Source organism: Labrus bergylta, chromosome 6 (assembly GCF_963930695.1).
Source record: "Labrus bergylta chromosome 6, fLabBer1.1, whole genome shotgun sequence".
NCBI classification, from domain to species: domain Eukaryota; kingdom Metazoa; phylum Chordata; class Actinopteri; order Labriformes; family Labridae; genus Labrus; species Labrus bergylta.
The window spans coordinates 32219063-32242979 of record NC_089200.1 but is presented as its reverse complement, the minus strand read 5'-3'; the positions used below and the strand labels follow the sequence as shown (position 1 = coordinate 32242979).

The 23917-nt window shown below is 41.4% G+C and overlaps 3 protein-coding genes across 5 annotated transcripts in view; all 3 read right to left on the bottom strand.

Moving 5' to 3' along the window:
* Positions 1 to 255: 255 nt before the first annotated feature.
* On the bottom strand, positions 256 to 4207 carry hsd17b7 (hydroxysteroid (17-beta) dehydrogenase 7). The gene is given in 10 exon segments (XM_029281109.2): positions 256 to 503; positions 598 to 696; positions 774 to 830; positions 920 to 977; positions 1075 to 1316; positions 1708 to 1822; positions 2868 to 2960; positions 3091 to 3188; positions 3191 to 3299; positions 4099 to 4207. Coding segments are annotated over 10 exon segments (972 nt in total). The 5' UTR covers positions 4134 to 4207; the 3' UTR covers positions 256 to 437.
* Positions 4208 to 8349: 4142 nt separating this feature from the next.
* On the bottom strand, positions 8350 to 13425 carry LOC136179499 (G2/M phase-specific E3 ubiquitin-protein ligase-like). Its single transcript, XM_065956356.1, has 7 exons — positions 13390 to 13425; positions 12789 to 12837; positions 11401 to 11446; positions 10071 to 10369; positions 9752 to 9938; positions 9300 to 9461; positions 8350 to 8605 (listed from the first exon to the last, which is right to left on the bottom strand). Exons 1-7 carry the CDS (start codon positions 13423 to 13425, stop codon positions 8374 to 8376), a joined length of 1011 nt encoding a protein of 336 aa, XP_065812428.1. The 3' UTR covers positions 8350 to 8373.
* Positions 13426 to 14650: 1225 nt separating this feature from the next.
* The window catches only part of ddr2a (discoidin domain receptor tyrosine kinase 2a), a 35140-nt gene continuing 25873 nt past the window's right edge, over positions 14651 to 23917 (bottom strand). Inside the window, exons 5-17 of one of the 3 annotated variants that reach the window (XM_029281112.2) lie at positions 23692 to 23839; positions 22942 to 23044; positions 22262 to 22445; positions 21943 to 22183; positions 21647 to 21712; positions 20352 to 20488; positions 20061 to 20232; positions 19704 to 19918; positions 19472 to 19599; positions 18164 to 18361; positions 17614 to 17848; positions 16901 to 17050; positions 14651 to 16818 (exon numbers count right to left, since the gene is read on the bottom strand). In XM_029281112.2, coding sequence (XP_029136945.1) covers positions 16687 to 16818; positions 16901 to 17050; positions 17614 to 17848; positions 18164 to 18361; positions 19472 to 19599; positions 19704 to 19918; positions 20061 to 20232; positions 20352 to 20488; positions 21647 to 21712; positions 21943 to 22183; positions 22262 to 22445; positions 22942 to 23044; positions 23692 to 23839 — 2109 coding nt within the window. In that variant the 3' untranslated portion in view covers positions 14651 to 16686. Of the gene's footprint in view, positions 16819 to 16900; positions 17051 to 17613; positions 17849 to 18163; positions 18362 to 19471; positions 19600 to 19703; positions 19919 to 20021; positions 20233 to 20351; positions 20489 to 21646; positions 21713 to 21942; positions 22184 to 22261; positions 22446 to 22941; positions 23045 to 23691; positions 23840 to 23917 lie in introns of all 3 variants that reach the window. The other 2 variants (XM_029281113.2, XM_020653505.3) reach the window with 2 other exon arrangements.

Genomic DNA, 23917 nt, shown 5'->3' with positions numbered 1-23917 from the left:
TAGATGAAGGAGCACAATATTCAGGGTAATTGTAAAGCCACTGTTACTACAGACTGTTCATTTGTTGCTACAGTAAGTAATGATACATATTTATATAACTGCTTATCTTCTCCTGCTGTGAATACATTTTTATTCGGCTGTATCAGACACAAGTGTTTATTCTCTGAGGCTGCACAGATAGTGTTTCCGGTGACCCTGAGTCTGAGACCAGAATAAATCCCAAAGTTGTGTATTATGTGATATATAGGCAACATCATTTTTTTATATATATTCTTTTTATTACATTTTTGAACAAGCAGGACAAAGAAACATACACATGACAGCAGGGACTTAAATGAGCAAATTAAAGATCACATAGGATTTAAAAACAATCGAAACAAGACATCAAAATATTTTGCAAGACTGTGTCATACATGGACATATCTATATCACAGATGTCAGACACTTTCCAGTTGTAATAATTTCTCATACAGAGCCGCCGATGTTTCCAGATCAATATCCATCTGCAAGGAGAAAAGAAGTCACCATATGAACAGTTTATTATCATGACGATTCAAACTGAATTTAATTGAGTAGTGTTCCTGTTCCTCTGCGTACCTTACTCGGTCGTGTGTAGTTGTTACCGAGTCCAGATGTTAAGCTGTGGTACTTAGCTTGAGGGTCGAGGGATTCAGGTCTCTGCTTATAAAGCCAGAACTGCAAGACAGACGCAGCATTCACGAGTTCATCATGTGTATACCAAAGTGTGAAAGTTTAAAATGAGTTGTACCTACCAGGGCTCCGGCTCCATTGTAAGGGGTCAGGGTGAACGTGTTGGTGAAAATTCTGATCTGAGATCATAACAATAAAAGATGCATAAAGATTAACATTTTAGTTTTTTTTGTATTCTTGTGATTTGTTTCCTCAGAGTTTCACTCACAAGCCAAAAAAGGGGCATGAGTAGAGTCCAGAGGAATGCTGGGAAGGAGGGCAGGATCCTGTAGGTCAGATTAGTCATCACAAACCCGGGACAAATGACAGAGGAATACAGACCCTGGAGGGCCAAATAAAGGATGCATTCAAATAAAAGTTCACCTCGCCTGCTTGGGCGATGCAGAGTACAGGGGTGTGTGAGAGCGGACCTGTTTGTTGTAGTGTGTGTTCAGCGCCAGGCTGAGCAGGTCGGAGGCATATTTAGAGGAGCTGTAAGGTTGGGTGTCTCTTCTGTGCTGAATATCGTCTAAGTTAAAAGCGGAGCGGTGAGCGTTACTGGAGGAACTCCAGATCAGCTGGGAGGACCGGCCGGCGTGGCACAGGATTGGCTCCAGCTCCCTGATCTTGGTCCAGAACACAACATTAAAATTGTTATATCTCTTACACAAACATGTCTCTTACATTCTGTCCTGAATCAGAAAGCAGCTTTGACTCAAGAGAGGAGACTGGGATGATTTGGATTCAGTGTGCACAGAAGCTCTCAGACAGCTCTCTGTTGAAGGTAACTGACACATGTTCCCGTTTCATCTGCAAACACACAGTAAGCAGAATACTGTTCACAACGACCTCAGGGCTCCAACACTTCAGAATGTTAATTTTTAATGAGCAGCGTTGCTAAGTGACAGATCCAGTGTCACCTATATTTATTTCACCAAGGACAAACAGCAGACAAGAACGAGTCTCTCTGCAGAAAACAAGTAAGAGCAAACTTTGAGATGAATCAGAAACACTCACAAGCAGGAAGTGACCAAAGAGGTTGGTTGCAAACACGTCTTGCAGGCCGTCGGTGGTGACGCAGTCTTTCTGTGTCAGAATCCCCTCGCCGGTGGCAAACATGGCAATGATCTTGCTGCAGTAAAAACGTTAAATCTGAGCTGTAGGATGGAGGCTACATGAATACACTGCAAAAACTCAAATCTTAGCAAGTGTATCGTTTCTCATTTCTATTCGGATATATCTCTTTACACTTCATATAAGCCACACCCACCTGTCGAGTCAGGATAAACATCTTATTTCGAGATTTTGTAAAAAGCAAAAATGAAGGCCTGCAAAAATCTGCCGATGCAGTAGGAAAATGTTAATTATTGCCATATGATTATCTAATTAAGATTAATACTTCTTATTTCAAGACACGCAACAAGTAAAAAACTGTTTGCTGCATTGGCAGATTTAGTACAAGCCACAACCTCCAGTTTTTAAACATAAAACCAATTGTGAGTGTCCACTAGAGGCTGGCTGCAGAAGCACAGGAAGTCACATACACACCCATTCTAAAAAGTCTGTTTTTACAGCAGAGATTAACATGTTTACAGCCTGGTTCAAAAAAAGAAATAGGTGTGATTAGCTCATGTCTTGATGGACACACACTGTACAGGGGGGGGGGGTGATTGTTTTGAAGACTCATCAGTTTTGATTTGATGAAGGATAAGAGTTATTCACAATAAGGCGTGTAGCTGACCTGATTGACAGGTGGGCGTGGTGTAACAGTTTGTCAGGAGGTTTAAAACCCGCCTGAGACATTAGAGTTGGACACATTATTTTCAATGACATTTTTCTTTGTTAATGTTTGTGATTAAATTGGCAGTAAAGCGTGCATTCATTTTCCTCCTGTTGTCTTTTGTATTATTTATTGGTAACATGGTTGTCTCCCTTCTCTTCACAATCCCTTTTTGTTAAAGTAAGACATCTGACAAATCATTTATTTTGCAAAGATTCAAGTTTTTGCAGTGTAAGCACATTAAAAATAGATACAGTACAGGCTGGACAAATCAGAGTATGAAAGGCCACAGATGCAGCTCTGAAAGTCCTAGTTGCTGCTAAAGTGGTTCGTATAATACACGCTGTCATACAGTGGAGGAGAAGCTGAATGTGAGCATGTAAAATATGCAACGTACCTGGAGAAGAGGCCTCTGAAGAAAGCTTTCACATCAACCTGCGGGTTTGGCATGATGCCTGCGTTCAGGTAGAGGTAGTCCAGCCGGTTATACCTGCGATCATCCAAAGTCCTTTGTATTTAGCTGTGTTACACGCTGCACATAAAATACACATCTACAACATGACCTCGTCTAAATCAACGACTATTTGGTGCATTTTAGTGCTGTGAGTCTCTCCTCTCACCTCAGTTTGATTTCCTGTGCAGCATTTAAAACGGATGTGATGCTGCTGGTGTCCATCTGCAGGAGGGCTACCTGGGCAGTAGGGTGAGAGGCCAGGAGGGGGCGGAGCGAGCTGCCTGAGTCTTTCTCATGTTCCTGCACGCCAAACACAGCTGGAGACCCTCTGTGTCCTGTGAAAGGAGACGCTCACACAGCGACAGGCCAATCCCGCTGCAGGCACCATGCAACACATCCTGTCAGTCATTAAGGCGCCTCCATGAAGTATTCTCTGCACTAACAAATTAAACAAATCCAGAGCATTCAGGAGCAGAATCTAAAGTTAGAAGGAGGACATACTGACTGCTGCATTGTTGTCAGAGAAGCCAGCACTTCAACATAGCATGTTTCCTTAATGATCATATAGTAAGGTACCTTTATCATTTCACTCACTACACATCTCACTGATTGGACCTGTAAATGCATAAATATAATCTAAGTATATGTGCAATATTGTAATTATTCTCCTGGTTCAGATGTATGATTTAACCTTTTTCTGCATCCACTACACATTCAAGCATTTGTTGCACTTTGAACCATTGTGCAACTTTATCAGCAACCTGTTCTGCTCGAGAAAAACTCTGGCTCTTTAGAGCAAAGTGGAAATGAGCCAGGTGTGTTTTATTTGTACACAAACTTAGATATAACACTGAATCTGTTATATATACAATGTTACAATGATGACATTATCAGCCTTAATACTCAAAAGTAATCCACAAACATGCAGCTGTATGACAGAACTGTGTTTAGAAAAGAGTTCTCTTACTGATACAGAAAGATTTAAATAAATAAATCAGATATGAAGTCCATACAAACATTAATAAACACATAACTGAAAGTCATATTAAGCCCTTAAATGTGTCTCTACAGATATTGAAGAAGGATCTCCTGAAGGATGGAGCCATGACACTTGAGATGCCAGACTTTAGAAAACAGTAAAACAAAGTAAACAATTTGAAACACAATATTTTACCTGTTTGCTCCCGTCACTAAAACCACCTTATTCATCTTCTTTTCTCCAACCTGAAAAAGTAACTTAATCTACTGCTCACTGATCCTCACAGCAACAAGTCCTGTGACTCCTCCGTGGGAAATGTTCAGTTCCTGTGAGGTCACACCATCAACTCCACCTCTGTGCCCTGATTGGACAGCACAGCAGCACACAGCCAATAAGATTGTAATACCAGTGGGCTCAGTTTGCGGACCGCCCACACGGGGTTACATACAGTGGTGTGGTGCTGCCTGAAGAAGAAGTGAATATTCTTTACTCCTGACGTGTGTCGCGTCCTGTAGAGGATAAACGGCCTCTGTTTTAAACACTGACTTCTCCTTCATCTTTAGTTAAACTAATGAGCATTTTATATTTACACATTAACTCTTAACTTCTGCTGCTTGACTTCAGGAAGTAGAGATCATTATGAAATGAATATTGGCCACAGAAGAGGAGCAGATTTTATAATTGTTACTGTCCAGGAGACTATGTGAGACAGGAAGGGGGGGGGGGGTCTCCTGAGGTAAAACCAATAAGATTAGCTGAAGTAGCAGACAAAGCCAGGTGAATTCTCCTGATTATATCCTGCTGTGTTCTCACATCAGCTCACTCTGACTTTTTGCAGAATAAATACGAGGAGGCTGGAGGAGAAACTCTGAGTGAAGAGAGAAACATTCAGATGTTTGAGTGCACACATGACGCTCAGACTCAGATTATTTCAGGAGATTTCTGCAGGTGTGAAAGCCCTAATAGTGATGTATTATGAGTGAACTATTCCTGATTCCTAAGCAGTGTCGGGAGTAATGCATTACAAAGCAATACACTGGTATACCCAGATTCCTTTTTGTTGTAACAACTTACATGACACATATGTAATCAGTAATGAAGTTACATTCTCAAATAAAAAAAATCTTATATTAAAGGTGACATATCCTCCTCCTCTTCAACCAGTTTAAATAAGTCTCAGAGCTCCTCAAAACATGTGTGTGAAGTTTCTTGTTCTAAGTCCACTCTGATCCTGTATTTGATCATGTCTATAAACCCCTCTATTTCAGCCCTGCTCAGAACAGGCTGTTTCTGTGTCTGTACCTTTAAATATGTAAATGAGCTGTGTCTGACCACGCCCCCTCTCTGGACGGACTTGGGTGTACTCGGTCTTTCTCGCTCCATGTCCTATTGTTTACGATGAGAAGGCAGACTCAGAGGGCAGAACAAACACCTAGCTGTGGGAGTGTCACCCACCTGGGGGAAGGGCTACTGCCCTTTGTGATGTCATGAAGGGAAAATCTCCAAACAGCCTGTTTGAGCACACATTTTCTGAAAAGTGGAGCAGGCAGACGACGGAGAGGATGGACTTTTCTCATCATTGGGGGGTTTGTAGACGGACTAGAGACACATTAGAGTTAGAGAAACATGATGAAGTGGATTTGACCTTTAAACTGTACTCTACGGTGGCCCTGAAGTACGGTGGCCCTGAAGTGCAAAACACAACAACAAATAAGAAAACACAACGACAAATCAAAAAACACAAACACAAATCAAAAAACACAACCACAAATAAGAACACACAAACACAAATCAAAAAACACAATCACATTAACTCAAACCGGAAAAGGTAGGTACCTGCAGTCGACAAGGATTGTCGCTGATTGGACGAACGCAATGTCTGTCTTTTTAACCGAAAGCATGCTGCTTCCGCAAGTTGATTTGAAAACATGAGCGAAACAGGAGAGTCAGACTTGGTCTCTACTCTCAGAGAATATTTTGATGCAGGCCATACATATGAGCTGATATTGGATATGCTGTCGACCTTTCACAACATTCATATGAGTATCCGTACGCTAAAGACACATTTAAAAGAAGCAGGTTTGTACAGACGACGGAACTATTCTCCACTAGCCGAGGTGAGACGAGCCATTCAGACTGAGCTGCAGGGGCAACTCTTCGGCTATCGGACTATGTGGCAAGTTCTTCAACAAAAACACAAACTACGTGTGAAACGAGAAGTAGTAATGAGCTTGTTGAAACAACTAAATCCACATGGGACTGCTTTGAGAACACGCTGGAGGTTTACAAGACGCACGTATCATTCCATGGGTCCGAACTACATATGGCATGCAGATGGCTATGACAAACTGAAACCCTTTGGATTGGCCCTCTCAGGATGTATAGATGGCTTTTCAAGAAGAATAATGTGGCTTGTTTGTGGAGCTACTAACAACAACCCATCTGTCATCGCGCACAATTATATTAATTGTGCAAAAAGTGTTGGTGTGATCCCAATGAGATTAAGAACTGACCTCGGAACAGAAAATGGGACAATGGCAGCAACACAATGTGCCCTCCGCCATGCACATACGGACTACTATGGAGGCTCGTCAAGCCACAGTTACGGCTCATCAACAGGGAATCAGCGTATCGAGTCCTGGTGGTCCTTTTTCAGAAGAGGAAGGTATGTAACTATGTATTGCCTAGGGATCAGATCAATTATTCAATATTCACTATTATGAATTATTGTTTTCAGACCACTCTTTAAAATGCTGATAACATTCCTCATCTCAGCCCTCTAGATTATTTAATTAATTAAATATTTCTCCTCGTGTGTAAAAAAACAACAACAACTTTGCATTTAATGTATTCCTAGGTCTCAGTTTTGGATGGACCTGTTTGGAGACCTAAGAGACTCTGGACACTTCAATGGTTGCCATGAACACCAGTGCTTACTGAGATTCTGATTCAGTAATGTCCTGCAGAAAGACCTGGATGAATGTACGGACCTCTGGAACAAGCACAGGATTCGACCATCCAGACTCGCCTCATATCCTGGAGGGATTCCAAATGAACTCATTTTGTTGCCTCACAGGTAATCCACATCAACTCAGAGTTAAATGATCATAAACTGACTATTGTATTATAACAAATTGCACTGCACTCGTTATGGTAACTATATTTGGATTATTGTATATTTTTGTAAATTATAGTATTTAATATAATTTATAGGCTAGTTGTCCTGCCTTTGTTTACTTTCACATTTCTGTAGATCAACAAGCAAACACATCTAACTACACATTAACAAGGGCCATTTCAAACTACATTTCTAATATATTTGTAAAAACACTTTCATAATTCTATAATTGTCTGAATTTGCAGGTTTGGTTCAAGGGACTGCGGATTTGCTGTTGAAGACAGGGAACTAAATGTGTTTCCGGAGGCCAGGCAAACAATTGATTCATGCGGTGACCCAGAAATTCAGGTTTACCTACAACAGGCTGTGGAACAAAATGGATTACAGCAGCCACAAGATTGGAAGTCAGCCTCAGAACTGTACATTATTTTAAAGGAAATAGCTGGGCTATAGATATGGACTATATTGAAGCCCTTACCACATGTGGAAAAATGTTTCTGCTTTAGCAGGAGATGGCTTTAGGGCCATGCATTGCTGATTGTTAATAAAAGGACGATCTACCAAAATTCTCAAATGTGGTCCTTTCAATTTTCAGGTTTGGTAACTGGAATTCTTGCAAGCACAATATTTTAGTCTGTGTGAACTGATATCACTATTTACACTAGGCCTACATGTAGAACATCTAGTAGACAGTTTCCTTGTATAGTATGCCATGTTAACAGCAGATCCTGTATTAATGCTACAGAAGTCAAAAGCTAAATAATTCACAACAAATTACACAATTGACATCTGTACACACCAGTATTTTGCCATCATAACGGTATTTGTTTTATTTATTGAAAAATCAACTGGAATTTCCAGGGAACTTTGGCCACTATGAGCATCTTATATTGTGATGAATAATAAAGAAAAGCATAATACATCCCCTTTGAACAAACTAGGCAAAAATGAAAATGAAGCTCAAGCTGATATTTAAAAACATCCAAATCCAGGTGCATTCTGTATGCCAAAGTCCATGTTGGTCATGAAGACATTGTATGACTCCAAGAGCGGAAGCTTTAGTGCATTTGCACAGGTGTTTGCCATTGGGAATGGTGAATCCATTAAAAACTGGATGCATGGCGGAGATTCTATTCCCGCAGGTGGAAGTGATGGGACTCCTGTTGCAAACATCAACACCTCATGGAGGAACACAGATGTCACTTTTTCTGAAAGTAGAAAATCAACATTGTGTTGCATTTCTTTTGACTCTGCATTAACTTAAAATACATTAAGTGAAGCGTTTGTCTCCTATTTTAGAGTTAAAGACAAATACAAGATTTACAAACAATACTACATTATTTACAAATATCTTACAAAACAGACAAACTTTCACAATCGAGAAGATAGTCTGCCCAAAATCCAAGTGTTTGGCTTTCTTTCTGCCGCCTGTTGCTTCCTGCTGGACTAAGGTCTGGTCTGAACATGCTTTCCATGTCTGCAGCAGTCAGGGTCTTGGCAGAGTGGTATAGGACAGGGGCCAGCACACTAGAATGCTGCTGCAATGCATACAGAAACTGCAGACTTGCAAGTCCATCTTTGAATCTATCAAGAACAATGATTGTGTAACGAATAATTTATCAGTTCATAAAGAAGAAATTAACTATCAACTGTTAACACAATGTATGCTCCTACAGACAAGGTACCTATGCCTCTTCTTTGGACATGTTTGTTATAACAAGAAACAAACTCAACTAAATATAAACAGGGTGGTATTAGAGTAAGTTGGTCAACCTGAGCATAAACCCGAATTCTGAGTTGATGAACCCTGAGTTTTTGGCTCCAGATCAGCTGATTGCTGTCAGTTATATCAACTCTAGTAATGTTAATTCTGGGTAAACATTGTTCATAATTTAAAATAAAACATTGGAGCTTAGATAGTATGTTGCCCCCACAGACTGTATTGCATCATGGAAAAAGGTAAATAGGAGACAGATTGTGCATTTGAATCCAGTGGACTTCAAGATATTAATGCATGTGCGCAGACGGTGCACAAGATTAAAAATATTAAATAATAATATTAAAATTTGTAGTCTATTTGTGTAGTGATGCTACTCAATCCTGCTGCTTCAGAAATATCTGATGTCAATGTCACACAATCCTGTCTGTAGCAGCTGTGATTAACATTTGACAAATTACACTGAATAATGGGCTGAAAAATGTTTGATTAGTTGTTAAACACAAAATTAGGCCATTATTTTAAAAATAATGGCAAAAAAGGAGTCTTAACAAATATTACCGTTGAATGGCACTGTGGTTTCTGTCTATAATGAACCATTTAAGGTACTCCTCCACAAGTGTGTGCTTCTCCAAAGTTTTCACAAGTCGGAAACATCCAGCAGTTTGGAACATGGTGCTGTTTTGCAAAACTAGATTTTGCAGAGATTCCTCTGATTCTGAGGTTCTGGATCCATTAAAAAAATACTTTAATGTTAAAACCAACCAAAATAATATTTGTTTGAATACTTAACTACTTCATGAATACAAATACTTTCCCACCACTCTGCAAACTGGAATCAAATTTTTTTTTTTTTAACTTTGCCTCTTGTCAACAGTGGAAAGAAGAAGTTGATATATGTCCCTTTAAAAAAGTTCAACTTCTGGTCTGTTTATTTGAGTATATCTTACTCTGAATCACTAAAATAATCTACATCTGTCCTCTTATTGAATCCATTCCTTGAATCAAGGTAATTTCCTACCTGACGCAGAACTTTCCCTAACTCCTCATCTGTTATATCTTCCACAGTGGCGCTGAAACGTGGCTTCCTTACAGTGTGGTTCACAAGGTCCTTTGAGAGGAAATGTGATGCTGGTCCCCCGTGTACAATTGACACAGCAATCATCTTTCCAGCTAAAAAATACTCATCTTCCCTGACAGCTGATATGCAGAGTACAGAAGTATCATGGTTAATTAACATCCACATATGTTAATATTAAATAAAAATAACTTCTCTTTTGAAATATATAGAAAACAAATATTGCAATAACTACCTTGGGGGAAAAAACCTACCTGTCGAATTGTACACAAGGTAACGGCTTTCTGAAGGGCCATTGAAGATAGGACGATGCTTCATGAGAAGTGTGAGGAATTCTCGTGTCAGGCCACCTGTATCTAACCCTTCTTCAAAGGAGCCCGCATCATCAGTAAACTTAACAAACATGTTATTGTTTACCGAGTATGTGCCACGAAATCCTCTGACAGCTCCATCCCATATATTACATCTCAATACATTGAACCTGCTGACACTCTTGTGGTCAATGGCAAGCGCCAAATTTGCAATAATTTCAGCAGCCTGTACACTTGTATGCCTAGAAAAAAAGAGGAAAAGTCCCTTGTCATTAAAAAAGAAGAGTAAGTCAAAATGGCGTTTCACATGATATAGTGATTTTTTTTTTTTTTATATAGTGACTACTCAGTCTCTACAATTTACCAGTACTTCTACATAGAACTGGGTACTGGTTATTTCTGTACTAATGCTTATATGACTTACACAGGTTCTTCTGCAGACACATCATTTTTTTTCTTCAGGAATGAGAACTTCGTCGTCGTCATCGAGGTGCAAATAGGTCTGTGTATGTTCTGCAAAATGAAAACAATATGTGCATACAATTTAACAAATATAAACACATGAATATACACGTGGAGGATAAATAAAATAACAAACACCTAATATTGCCCAATTGAATGGCTGCCCAGTCCACATCTGGCATAATCTGTCTTGACTTGTGAGACTCAAGACATATTAAAGAATTCTGCAGTTTTTATAACTGATGCAATTGTAGTTCGGACACTTACTATTTGGCCTCTTTGGAACTCGTAAGTAGGCCCATGTTGCTTGGAAAACTAAAATATCTGAGTTCTGGAGCACTAAAATAGCTTGTTGGTAAGGTGCACACTACCATACCCTTCAGCTGTCCTGTCAAATATAGGCGGAAAATAATAATAATATTATTAAAATAGCTAAGTGCCGATTGTCTCTTGTAGCAATGACCCTAATGACTTACCATTGCAGCTGCAATTGTGATGTAGTCACTTCAAAGAAAACCCCCTTTTCATGTAGTGTTTCCTTTATTTTGTCCATCTCTATATATAACTATACATATGATAAGACCAAAAAAACACACCTGTAGCAAGAGCTCTTCATTGCAAGAGATCCTGAGGACCTATATACTTGGACCATTGCCCTCTTTATCCAAATGTATAACCTAAAAATACAGAAATACCAAAAAGTATTTCATTAAATTATGAAATATATATGTCAGTAACTCAATTGATTACCGGTACTTAATAGAGGCCTGATGATTAACTATAGACACTAAATGTGATAATAGTTCATTACCTGTTGTACTTCAGTAGTACCAAGTGATGGCCCCCCACCACAATTCCTGACAGGGCATAAAGCACAAATCAGTGTCCAATCACAATATATTGCCGACATCACACAACCTAACAAGCATTTAGATATCATGGGACCAATGCAAGTATGGACTGTACACGTTCCAATAACCACAAATGAGTAAGCCAAGTGTATACCAAATAATAAAATAAGCATCCAAGTGTTTAATAAGATGGTCTATGGTTCATTCATACACACACACACACACACATATACATATATATATATATAGCTTCTGGCTCTTTTTGTAAAGGACTGCTTTCATACTGAGGTTCAAGTGGCTGTAGTAAAAACACAGATTTCATATCAAAATACAACAGTTATTTGCTTAGTAAAAGAGGGCTGATGTTGGGTATTTTGACATAACCACTAACCAGCAATGACGATGCCTGCACTTACAAGGGTAATGAACATTGCCAAGTCAAAACCTAAAATGTGGCTGGACCTTGAAAGAAATTTGAGTGCTTCTTCTTTGAAATGGATACAGAAAATGGCACTCTTTAGCAAATAGAGAGATTATGATTTTTATACGTCAACTTTTTAAAAAGTTTATTCTTGAAAAGCCCATACCGGTTGACTTCTACTTAATACCAAATAAAGTATGACCCCAATTTTTTAAATTGCACTTACCAATGTGTCAGCTACATCAAACTCTGTTGATCTTTTTAATCACAATCTCAGAGTCCGAGTCAGACATGTCTGACAATTTCCAGAGTGAGCCTACTCAGAGTTGATTGAACTAATTATAATGTGCTATGCTGGAACTGAAAATTTAGTGTTCCATTTTGTTACGAGTCGAGAAATCCAAGAGGAAGACCCAGATGCAGAACTAAAAATTATTTAATTTAACAAAACTTCACTTTAGAAATCCAATCACAAGAAAACAAGTAGCCACGAGTAAACTGACAGATAAATAAGTCTCCCCTGTGCGCCTTGACCACAGTTGGAACGCGAAGCAGGAAGGTTAACATAAGCAACAAACAAACAATAAAAAAACAGATATCTCACTGAACCGACATAAACATATACCAGTATAGTAAGTCAAAATGGCGTTGCACTGGATACTGACTTACTCTCTTCAAAGTCCTTCTTTGTACAGATGAAAATGGTGATCCGTTGATATGGCTTTCCTAATTCTGCCTTGTATTCTTCAAGAGTAAATGGTCTCTGTGTCCCAGGGATATTTATGACTTCAGAGCCATCTGGATATAGAAGGACGAAGGGTCCTTCATCCAAATCTTTGTTGAAGTCCCTCATTTTTTTCACAACCTGATCAAGAAGAGTTGGGGCAGTGGTATCTGGGTCTGTTGATAGTGAAATGGTTTTCCCACGTTGTGGCTTAAAACCACCCTTTGTGATGACCATGAAGCCAACATTAATCTGCAAGAGAAAACACAGGGACTGGTAGGAAAAACTGTTTGAGGAGCAATGTTTAATCAAAAATGATTGTTTCTGCTATGAATTGCCTTGTTGCTGAAATCTGTAATATAAACTTGCCTTGCCTATGAGATTTCCAAATGTTACACACAAAATAGACCTTTATTAATTCCAAATGTCACTCAAAGCAGAGTGACCCAAGTCTTTACTTAAAAACCTTGTAAACAGCGGATTTGGAGAGTACTTCTGGAAAATATAACAATTATTGCTTGATCTGGGACAAATAATTGGTACTACACATGAAAGTCCACAGTGCACAAATGTTCATGATCAGAAATCAGTGAAAAACTAGCATACACAAATAAAAGCATTCAGTGTTGTTTCTGAGTGATCTGACCATAACACAGATTACTATTAGTATGTGTTTACATACAGTATATATACACATTATCAACATTTATAGATGTTTAGAGGACGGACATGATGGATGAATGTCAACAGTTGAGTTGAGGGTTAACAGTTGTTCAATCTCACTCTGAGCCATAACTAACTTACCTGAACTTTCCTTTTTCCCTTTTTCTTCGCCCCCATTTTCCCACAGGAAAACTTTTGCCTCTCCTCTGACTTTTTCTTTCGGTATTCCAGAAAGTTTGCTAAGGTTGGGGTCCGACTAGATGGAAGATTCTGTGATGCTACAGAGAAGCAAAATAAAAATGTGTAATAAATGTCACAACACGCTGACATGCATGATTGACAGCACTCTGTTTGATATACCTACAATAAGATTTCCATAGCTTTCACATTGACATACAATTGAACAGTTAGCTGGAAATGTCATTGTGACCAATGACAGTCATTGGTCACAATGACTGTGATTACGTGGACGTTGTGTTTCCTTGTTTTTACATGCACAAACACTTCAAAACCCGACCATAACCGGGGTACTCAAATCCATGTAAACGCAATAAATGTGTATTACAGGGATGTGATTGGCATGTGACAAAAAAGCAACAAACCGACTCACTAACTTGCTCAGTTAGACTGTGGACTCCACAAGCAACAAAAACATTACGTTTGTTAACTTACTTGAAGGTGGTCCGTTGGTGTCTTCAACATCGGGAAATTCTAGTAACCTCTTGTCACAATCACTGCAAAAGTTCGGCCGTACATTTCCTGTGAGCTCTTTGCCACAATTTGGACAATACATCATGAATTTTACTTTGGTGAGATTTCTCTGCCTGGCGCTAAAGGCGTGTGAAGCATTTACTTCCGGTTAAAAAGACGGACATTGCGTTCGTCCAATCAGCGACGATCTTTGTCGACTGCAGGTACCTACCTTTTCCGGTTTGAGTTAATGTCGTTGTGTTTTTTGATTTGTGTTTGTTTTTTGATTTGTGTTTGTGTTTTCTTATTTGTGTTTGTGTTTGTGTTTTTTGAGTTGTCGTTGTGTTTTCTTATTTGTCGTTGTGTTTTGCACTTCAGGGCCACCGTAGTATTCCCTGTTCCTTTTGTTCCTAAAGGAGAGAAAATCTTTGATGCAATGCTGTGTTTGAATCATCTGGTTGTGTCGGCTGAGCAATCACAGAGGATTTAGACATTGTTATACTCTGTGTAGACTCCTTATACCTGCACTACACCAGAAGTCAAATCCTCCTTTTTAAATGTATTTATAGTTCGGCAGCCATTATTCAACCCTCATGTACAAAGTATCAACAAATAATCACACTTGAAAACAAACATTGGTCACAAATTTGTAATAAAGTGACTCAAGAAACCGCTCGGGTGCCTTTCAAACATTAAACAGCTTCTTCAGGAATGACAATGATACATAGACATTTCTTTATTTAACTTCCCCACAGGCCTCACAAACACCCTCATCTGTCTCCAAAGACTCGGTGTTTCACTTTAGTGTACAATAGCTCTGCTTTAAACGATACAGACCCCGCGTTACAGGTCAGGCAGGAGTATAATTTATGTACAGGTGAAGGCCTCTGATAAGAGGAACGAGCTCGTAAACACAGCAGAACCGGCTTAAACAGGTTGGTACCATTCAGAGTTATACACAGAATAATAAAAGAGAAGAAGAAGTGAAGGGAACCAGCCGACTGCTGATGACTAAAAGTTTTCATCCAATCATATTTTCATGTGAAGAAGTCCTACTGTTCCAATCGCAGACATGACTTAAGTCTCTGCGCTCCTGATTTAACATGCAGTGTACGTTCTCTGTCATCCTCCAAACGCAGATATGTGCTTCATGTTTTCAAACCCACAACATACTCAGTAACACGTCTCTGCTCATCCTGACTGTGAACACATAACGGTGGAGTCATTTTAAGTTCTATCGATATCTGATCACCTACGAGCCCTCTCAGAAGGGTTCAGCTGCACCCCCGGCTCACTTTTTATTTATGTCTGTCAAACCATTCAACATTTCAACGGACATTAATCGTTTAACATCAACAATTAATCACGTTTTTTGGCCCTTCTTGTCTTCATTAGATTGTTACAGCTGAAGAGAGGCAGGAAACGTTGGGAGGTGAGAGAGGGGGGACGACATGCAGCAATAGGCTGAGGTCGGATTCGAACCGACAGCTGCTGCAACAAGGACTCTACAGCCTCTGTACATTGGGCGCACAACATAACTGCTAGGCTACTGGTGCCCTGATAAATGACAATTTTAATTGCATGTTTGGAATTCCATTATCTTGATTTTTTTTTTTTTAAATCAGCTTTTATTTTGAAATGTTCCACTGTCTTACGCTGAGAGTACTTTACTTGCTGTGTGCTTTTATTTTGAAATAAAGTCAGTACCTTCCGGTAGAGTGAAGGTTAGGACAAGAAGTGAAGCCCAGAAACAGGAAGTGGTTAGGGATCCCAAAGTGAGGTCAAACAGCTCAAAGGAACGGTAACAAAGGTCAATGTGTGATGTCATAAGGTGGATATTACTTTGGACTGGTCAGCTGAGCTGTCTGAGAGTTTGTTAAAGTGAAATGAGACATTCAAAGATGCAGCAGTGTTCTTCTTTTACATCACTGAGACTACAGGGAGACACTGAGGACGATTATCTACGGTGAGCATGAAGGGACAAAATAACATGAGATTAATCAAGATTAACTAGTTCAGCGCTGACGGCTCTAGTTTTGTCTTTTTAGATCAGAATGTAATTTTAACAGTTCGAATTTGATTCATCAAACAAAAAAACCTACAAATATATCAACAAGAGCAAACACATATAAACATATAAATATTCATACAAAATGCCTATTGGAAATACACAGTCTTAAAGACGTGGAGTAACCATAAGAGAGCTGCAGGGAGATGACGAGCGACCCGGAGTCCCACTGAGATGATCGTCTTCGGCCTCTGAGATGAAATACTTGAAATGAAATGTGATGGCTGAGTGTTGCTGCACTTCTTCTTCTACATTCAAGCAGTCCTCCAAAAGAAAGCTTTTCAACAAAGTTTGATAGTAAACACATGAAGAAATTAGGCCTGCATACATAAAGAAATTATATAATACATTTTTTTAAAAGTGCCGAATGTCACTTGCTACATTTATTTTTTGGTTCTTTTACATTCAGAACCGAACCATTAACACATTTGGGTGTTTTAAATAACAGAATGGATTTCTCTTAGTAATAGCTGTAAGCATGTTAAAGATCACACACACCAAAAGGCTCTGGTAGTCCATCTTTGTCGTGTGTAAGTCCATGAAATAAAGAGAAACCTGTTCCTCTGCTGAAGCAGGTGAGCTTAAACCTGGATTGTGTCTGAATCATGGTCTACTCTCGTCACCAGCTCCTCCAGGGAAGGAGCAGACAGGGAATCACTGTCTTTAAACATCGCCCGAGTTTATGCGTGCAGATCCAAGAGGGCTCTGTGTATTTCCTGGAAGGCGGGTCGTTCTTTGGCGTTCCTCCTCCAGCAGCTCAGCATGATCTTGTAGAGCGAGTCTGGACACAGCACAGGCTGAGGCAGGTAGATCTGCATGAAAGGGAAGCAGAGAATGAAGCCAGGGAGTCATAGATTCTTATACATGCATTAAAATGTTGTTAACAACACTCACCTGTCTTTTCTGGTCCCTGAAGAACTCCCCCGTGTTCTCTATCACCTGTTCGTCCGTCAGCTGGGAGTAAGGCTGCTCCTTGCAGAAGTTTAGAATCTCCCACAGGGTGACCCCGAAGGCCCACACGTCGCTAGCTGTGGTGAACTTACCCTGCCAAAGAAAACAGGGATAACATTTTGTAAAGACATGTACACGTTTACAACCTTGGAGGCCTTAACAGATATGTCTAAATGCTCGTTAAGAAAACATGAAGTTAAAGGCAGTGTTGGTAATTTCCTCCAGATCCACTTTTTAAGATTTAGGTTGAAATTGTTTTTAGGTCCTGACAGAAATTAATAACTCATGTTCTCTGAAAAAGGAACAAAGAAAATCTGTCATCTGTATCAGTAGTAAGTCTGTAAAAACTTTGACCAATGTCTGCCACGAGGTACCAATCTGATGAACCAATCAGACGCTTCCCTGTCTCCCTGCTCGTTCTCTACCCCTTGTGTGCACGAGCCCTCACTCAAAGCATGAACTGAGGTCCGCTTCTGGACCAATGGCGCTCATGCATGTAAGTGAGGGGCGTGGCTTTAGAGGGAGCACAGAGGGGAGGGGGAGGTTGCAGAGGGCGCACTGAGGGAATGCTACTTTCAAACTCATGCTAGTTTTCAAACATTACCAACCCTGCCTTTAAGGACAAAGTTCAAATCTTTTCTTAGTAGTGGTCTTACCAGCAGTATGCTCTCCCATGACATCCAGCGTATAGGCAGCACCGCTCGGCCTTGAATGCGGTAATAGTCCCCGCTGTAAAGGTTCCTGCTCATGCCGAAATCGGCGATCTTTATTGTGAAATTTTTGCCCACCAAGCAGTTCCGCGTGGCCAAGTCCCGATGCACGAAGTTCAGAGAGGAGAGGTACTTCATCCCCGATGCTATCTGAGCGGCCATGTAACACAGATTACTGAAGCTAGAAGAGAGAAAACAAAACAGTGTCATGTGCTTCAATAGAAAACAAACACAGACGTTGGGCGCCGGTAGCCTAGTGGGTAGTGCACACGCCCCATGGACAGAGTCTCTCTGGGCGGGATCGAGTCAAACTCCACACTGAGAGACTCCTGTCAGAAGAGGATTCAAACCAGGAACCTCCTCGCTGTGAGGGGACAGAGCTAACCACTTTGCAGCCCCAAATAAAAAAAGCTTAAAAAGACCCAAAATAAACATCAAATAACCAATGGTTATGCCAATGAAGCAGCCTCTCACTAGCTGTTTGGACACCACTCACCTGACCGTAGGAGCGTTGCTGAGCAGAGCGAGCTGCCCCTCAGGTTCATGGCGGGACAGGAACTGGTTGAGATCTCCGTTCTCCATGTACTCTGTGATCATACACAGAGGGTCGCTGTAGATACACACGGCCAGCAGGCGGATGATGTTGGGGTCCTTCAAACGGGACATGATCTTTATCTCTTTCAGGAAGTCATTCCTACCAAAATAAAAATAAGAAAAACAAATCTGGGTTACTTTTTTATTTGATGATTTTCTGTTTCAGATACAGGCTATAAAAGTCTTGCAGATCTCTCCGGGGTCATCGATACAGGTCGTCAGAAACTTTATATAAGGTGACAAAGCCAACGTGCTGACACATTTATGTACAAGTGTTGGCAATACCAATCTTGTTTTTTTGGAGCTAGCAATGAGTGTATTTTGACCACAGGTTGGATTCACATCTGTGTCCTTGACTTGTTGACATATTTAGGTTTAATCACAATGTAGCAACGCCCTGAAACATACTCAGCCATCTCATTAATTTGACTCTTAATAGAACGAACATTCTTCAATGAACACCACGCTGTTAAGAAGACATGAAACTATGAAATGAGACCATGAAATCAGATGGAAAATGCTAACTGAGTTATTAATGTAATGGCCAAGCAGGGATTTTTAAAAGAATCTATTTCCGTACAGGAGTCGCCCCTTTAAAGGCAGTTTGCACTGGCTTAAAGGTCCAATATTCTGTAAAGTCCTCTTCACCATGTTCATCTAACTCTAATATGTGTCCCTAGTCTGTCTACAAACCCCCCCAATGATGAGAAAAGTCCATCCTCTCCGTCTTCTGCCTGCTCCACTTTTCAGAAAATGTGTGCTCAAACAGGCCGTTTGGAGATTTTCCCTTCATGACATCACAAAGGGCAGTAACCCCTCCCCCAGGTGAGTGACACTCCCATAGCTAGGTGTTTGTTCTGCCCTCTGAGTCTGCCTTCTCACCGTAAACAATAGGACATGGAGCGAGAAAGACCGAGACACCCGAGCCCTTCCAGAGAGGGGGCGTGGTCAGACACAGCTCATTTACATATTTAAAGGTACAGACACAGAAACAGCCTGTTCTGAGCAGGGCTGAAATAGAGGGGTTTATAGACATGATCAAATACAGGATCAGAGTGGATTTAGAACTAGAAACTTCACACACATGTTTAGAGGAGCTCTGAGACTTATTTAAACTGAAGAGGAGGAGGAGGGTATGTGACCTTTAATTTTAAACACCAATAAGCTAATAATAAGTTCACTTGTTATACAGACTATGACGTCAGCCTACCTTGCATTTTTGTTGGCGTCTGAACGGAGCATCTTTACAGCCACTAAAACCAGCTGATCTTCAGGGATGTCAAATAAAAACTCTTGATTCATGAACTCCTGCATTCCCTCCGCCTCACACAGGTGCACCTGAGAAGACGGGAGATAAAGGTGAGCAAGACAAAATGTATCAAAAGAAGCATTTAGAAACAAAAGCTGGTCATTGTTTTTTACAGAGAGCATGAAGCATGTACCTCTCCAAACTGTCCCTCGCCCAGCTTCTCTTTAAATGTGAGTAGCTTTCTTGGGAACTCCTCCACGACCACGTCCTTCCCCGACAACAGGTCCATGGTGAGTGCAGGGATGGCATATGTGTTGCTTCCAGTCACGCCCTGCAGGTTAACAATATCTGCCTCTGCGTAGTGAGGGACGCCATCTTGAATTACAGTAGCTGCTGTGCTGGTAGAAGCTTAAACACAACACAGGAAACTGTTAGTAGGAATCTCTGTTAGACAGTGTTGATAATTCGTATTAGGGTTGTGAGTATGTAAGTAGATCTGTCCTAAACCTACCGGGCTCCTCAGAGCTCTGAGCAAACTCGGGCAGCTTACATATGAGGCGTGACGGCTCCTGGTAGTCGGGACCCAGAGGAAAAATGCGCTCATATGTGGAGCTAGACTCCTGCTCGCTGGTTGTACTCGACTGGTTGTGGTTGTAGGCAAACGTCTCACTCTGTATTGACAAACTGGCAGTTAGTTCATCGTCCAGCATCCGGCGAGAGGCCTAGAATGAAGGACGTGGGGAGGGGGGGTCAAGGAACAGATTCCATCACCCTTCAAATCAAGACTGAGGAATCTCAATGGAAACTCGAAAACGTCACTGAACATCAGTGAGGGTCTCACCTTCTCCAACATCTTCTGCCACACCTGCCTCCACAAGATGATGACAATGATGGCCACCAGGATGAAGATGATGGCCACCAAACAACCGATCAGAATCCGGGTGTTGCTGTCGTCTACTTTGTGGGTTGGGTCTTCCTCTGGGGATGAAATACAGACAGACACAGTTTTGAAGGCGCAATATGTAACTGAGTCGGTCCTGACCTCTAACTGAGTTGGCCCTGACCCTCTAACTGAGTCGGCCCTGACCCTCTAACTGAGTCAGTCCTGACCCTCTAACTGAGTCGGCCCTGACCCTCTAACTGAGTCGGCCCTGACCCTCTAACTGAGTCGGCCCTGACCCTCTAATTGAGTCTGTCCTGACCCTCTAACTGAGTCGGCCCTGACCCTCTAACTGAGTCGGCCCTGACCCTCTTACTGAATCAGTCCTAACCCTCTAACTGAGTCGGTCCTCCTGACCCTCTTACTGAATCAGTCCTGACCCTCTAACTGAGTCAGTCCTCCTGACCCTCTTACTGAATCAGTCCTGACCCTCTAACTGAGTCAGTCCTCCTGACCCTCTTACTGAGTCGGTCCTGACCCTCTAACTGAGTCCATCTGGGGTTTAAAATCCTCGTAACTCCTTCGACCTGCTTCATTGTTCCGCGTTCACACTTTATGTTATATCACTGTTGTCTATCTGCAGGTGTATCATCATTTAGTGGTCATGTTTTCAAACTGTCTTGCTGCAGAAAGATTTGTGTTTTGTTTTCTGATGACATCACATCATTGCATATGTTCAGCTGCATGTTGGCATGTTGTTAATTTTCCAAAGCTCCTGTAAGGAGTTTTCCCCTGGTAATGAAACGGACTGAAATAAATCCTGGACCTACAAAAGCCAAGGACACCATGATGAGGAATTGATTTTTGTTTCTCTTCAGTAATTGTATATGTACAGCGCCCCTGCTGCAGGTGTCAGAAGAGGTCACCCTTAACAGCACGCTGCAGAAACAACCTTTTTAAAATTCACAGGACAAAATCCTGCAAAGAGGTTTGTGTGTGGAAACTCAGGGCAGTGTGTGTGTGTGTGTGTGTGTGTGTGTGTGTGTGTGTGTGTGTGTGTGTGTGTGTGTGTGTGTGTGTCTGTGTCTGTGTGTGTGTGTGTGTGTGTGTGTGTGTGTGTGTGTGTGTGTGTGTGTGTGTGTGTGTGTGTCTGTGTGTGTCTGTGTGTGTGTGTGTGTGTGTGTGTGTGTGTGTGTGTGTTTGTGTGTGTCAGTCTGTGTGTGTGTGTTTGTGTGTGCGTGCTGTTCCTCACTGACCTGGTGGTATGTTTGGTGGGAGACCCGTCTTGGGCGGAGCCAGTGTTGTGTTGTACATGGCTGTGTCTGAAAGGTCAGAGGTCACAGAGATGATTAGAACTGCTCATTTGGAAAAACCTTCTTTAGTATAAACTTTTTGGTGTAAGTCAAAAGAAATATAACTTTGCAGCCCCTCAATCTCTTAATGAAACACAGAACAACACATCCAAATATCTGCAGAAGTCAATAAACCTTTAAAACTTTATAAATCTGTTAAACATCTTACTGGAGTTATAAACTAAACCCAGAGCCTCTACCTGACTGAAAGGTGATCTCGCTGAACAACATCCAGGCGTCAGCAAAGTAGAACTGGCACTTGATAGCACTGGCCATGTGATTGGCTAGGTTGACGGTGACAAAGCGGGCGCTGGGATTCTTCTCATCCACCACGGGGCTGAAGGAAAGGGGCGTGGACTCCCAGTCGGATTCAGAGCGGAAATAACATGTGACCTGACGGAAGGCCTTGATGTGCCTGGAGAACATGTTGTTGCAGTGGACCTGGATGGGGATAAAGGGGAACGTTGGGATGCTGTCTGTAGTGATGAGATAATATATTTGTTTTCTCAGAAGCCTTACCTTCATGGTGGTAAAGTTCCTCGTGCGGTCAAACTCGAACATGATTTCAACAAAACCATTTGGGAAGCTCTCGTTGTTCCAGCCCACATAGTCGTACCCCGGCCACACGTTGTAGACATGACTGTGTGTGAAATCATCCAGACCACACACTCCGTCAGTCAGCTGGCCCAGGCCTTCTGTCATGCTGAGAAACAAAAAAAAAAGAAAGTGAAGAAGAGGCCGAGGACGTCTTCCTGACGCTCTTCCATTTAAAGGATTTTTACAGTATGAACTTTGACCACTAGGTGGTAGCATTATAAAACCAACATCTCACTTCTTCTTCTGGCCACCTGACTGTAATAAAGGCCATTTTCTTTTCCCTCTGTTTCCAAGACAGAGAAGGAAGCACGAGTGTGTCATGGAGGACATTATTCACAATGCCATAATCCAAACACTGCTATCAACACTCTGATTGGTTAACTCCACTTTTTAGCAGGATTGACTCAGTCGCTCCCATGAGCTGTTGCCTAACAGTAAAACCACCACGGCCCACTCATAAGTTCCGTCTCTTTGCTGTCACCGTGGCGACCATACAGGCAATAACAATGACTGAGAAAAGGAGGAGAACAATGATGACGCAGTGTGTTTGTGTGTGTGTGCAACAGAAAGGAGAAGAGGGGATCATAGTAAACCAGACAAACCTGTGGATGACGGCGCCGTCATAGACAGAGTCGTTAACGTAAACAGGGTGAGAGAGCAGATTCATCTGTTCTCCTGCTGGAGCATTATATGAAACAAGACCGTCTGCAAAAGGAAAGAACGTGATCCTGTTTATTTAATCACTCAATCACTCCCAAACACATGCTGTGCACAGAGCTTAACTTGTGGTAGACATTTTAAGATTACTAAAGCTACAAAAATGCTAAATGGACTTGAGACTTGTTTATTTATTTTCTGGTCTTCTGACAACTCAAAGTGCGTTAGTGGGCGGCTGTGGGTCAAGGGTTCGATCCCCAGCTTCTGCAGCGACATGTCCGATGTGTCCTTGGGCAAGACACTTAACCCTGAATTGCTCCCACTGCTTCAGTGGCGGTGTATGAATGGATTTGTTACTTCTGATGGATGATACTACATAGTGATCTCTACCATCAGTGTGTGAATGTGTAGGTGTGACATGCAGTGTAAAAGCGCTTTGAGTAGTCAGAAGACTAGAAAATAGTTTGGATTGACTGAGGGCCCAAAGTGCAAAAACGGCACGTGTGTAAAAGTTAAATTTGAGACTATGAGCACAAATTAACATTAAATATAAAGTCAGCGTTGTGCACATGATTCCCTTTGTTCAAATCATCAGCTGATCTTTGTTTTGTTTTCATCTTCATTGGTTCTTTGGCTCCGCTGTGCTCCACTTCCTCACCCCCCCCCCCCCCCCCCCCCCCTTAGCCGTCTCTTACCCAGCCACTCACAGCCGTAGAGCTCCACTCTCATGCAGACATTCATGGAGTGGTCAGTGACCGGCATGAAGCGGACGAAGCGTGCGATGATCGGCGGTTCCAGGTCCTTCAGTACAATGTCGTAGGCGTTTCTGTTTCCTTCAATCACCTGCAGGTAAAACAAACGCACCCTGACCCTGTGAGTGAGTTCAACTTTGATTTACAACCAGCATGATAACAAAGTCAT

Coding starts and splice junctions, on each gene's coding strand:
- LOC136179499 (XM_065956356.1), bottom strand. CDS start 13,425: ATGGGGGCGAAGAAAAAGGGAAAAAGGAAAGTTCAG. Junction 12,838..13,389: donor AGGGAAAAAGGAAAGTTCAG/GTAAGTTAGTTA, acceptor TTTCTCTTGCAG/ATTAATGTTGGCTTCATGGT. Junction 8,606..9,299: donor AACCACAGTGCCATTCAACG/GTAATATTTGTT, acceptor TGTTCTTGATAG/ATTCAAAGATGGACTTGCAA.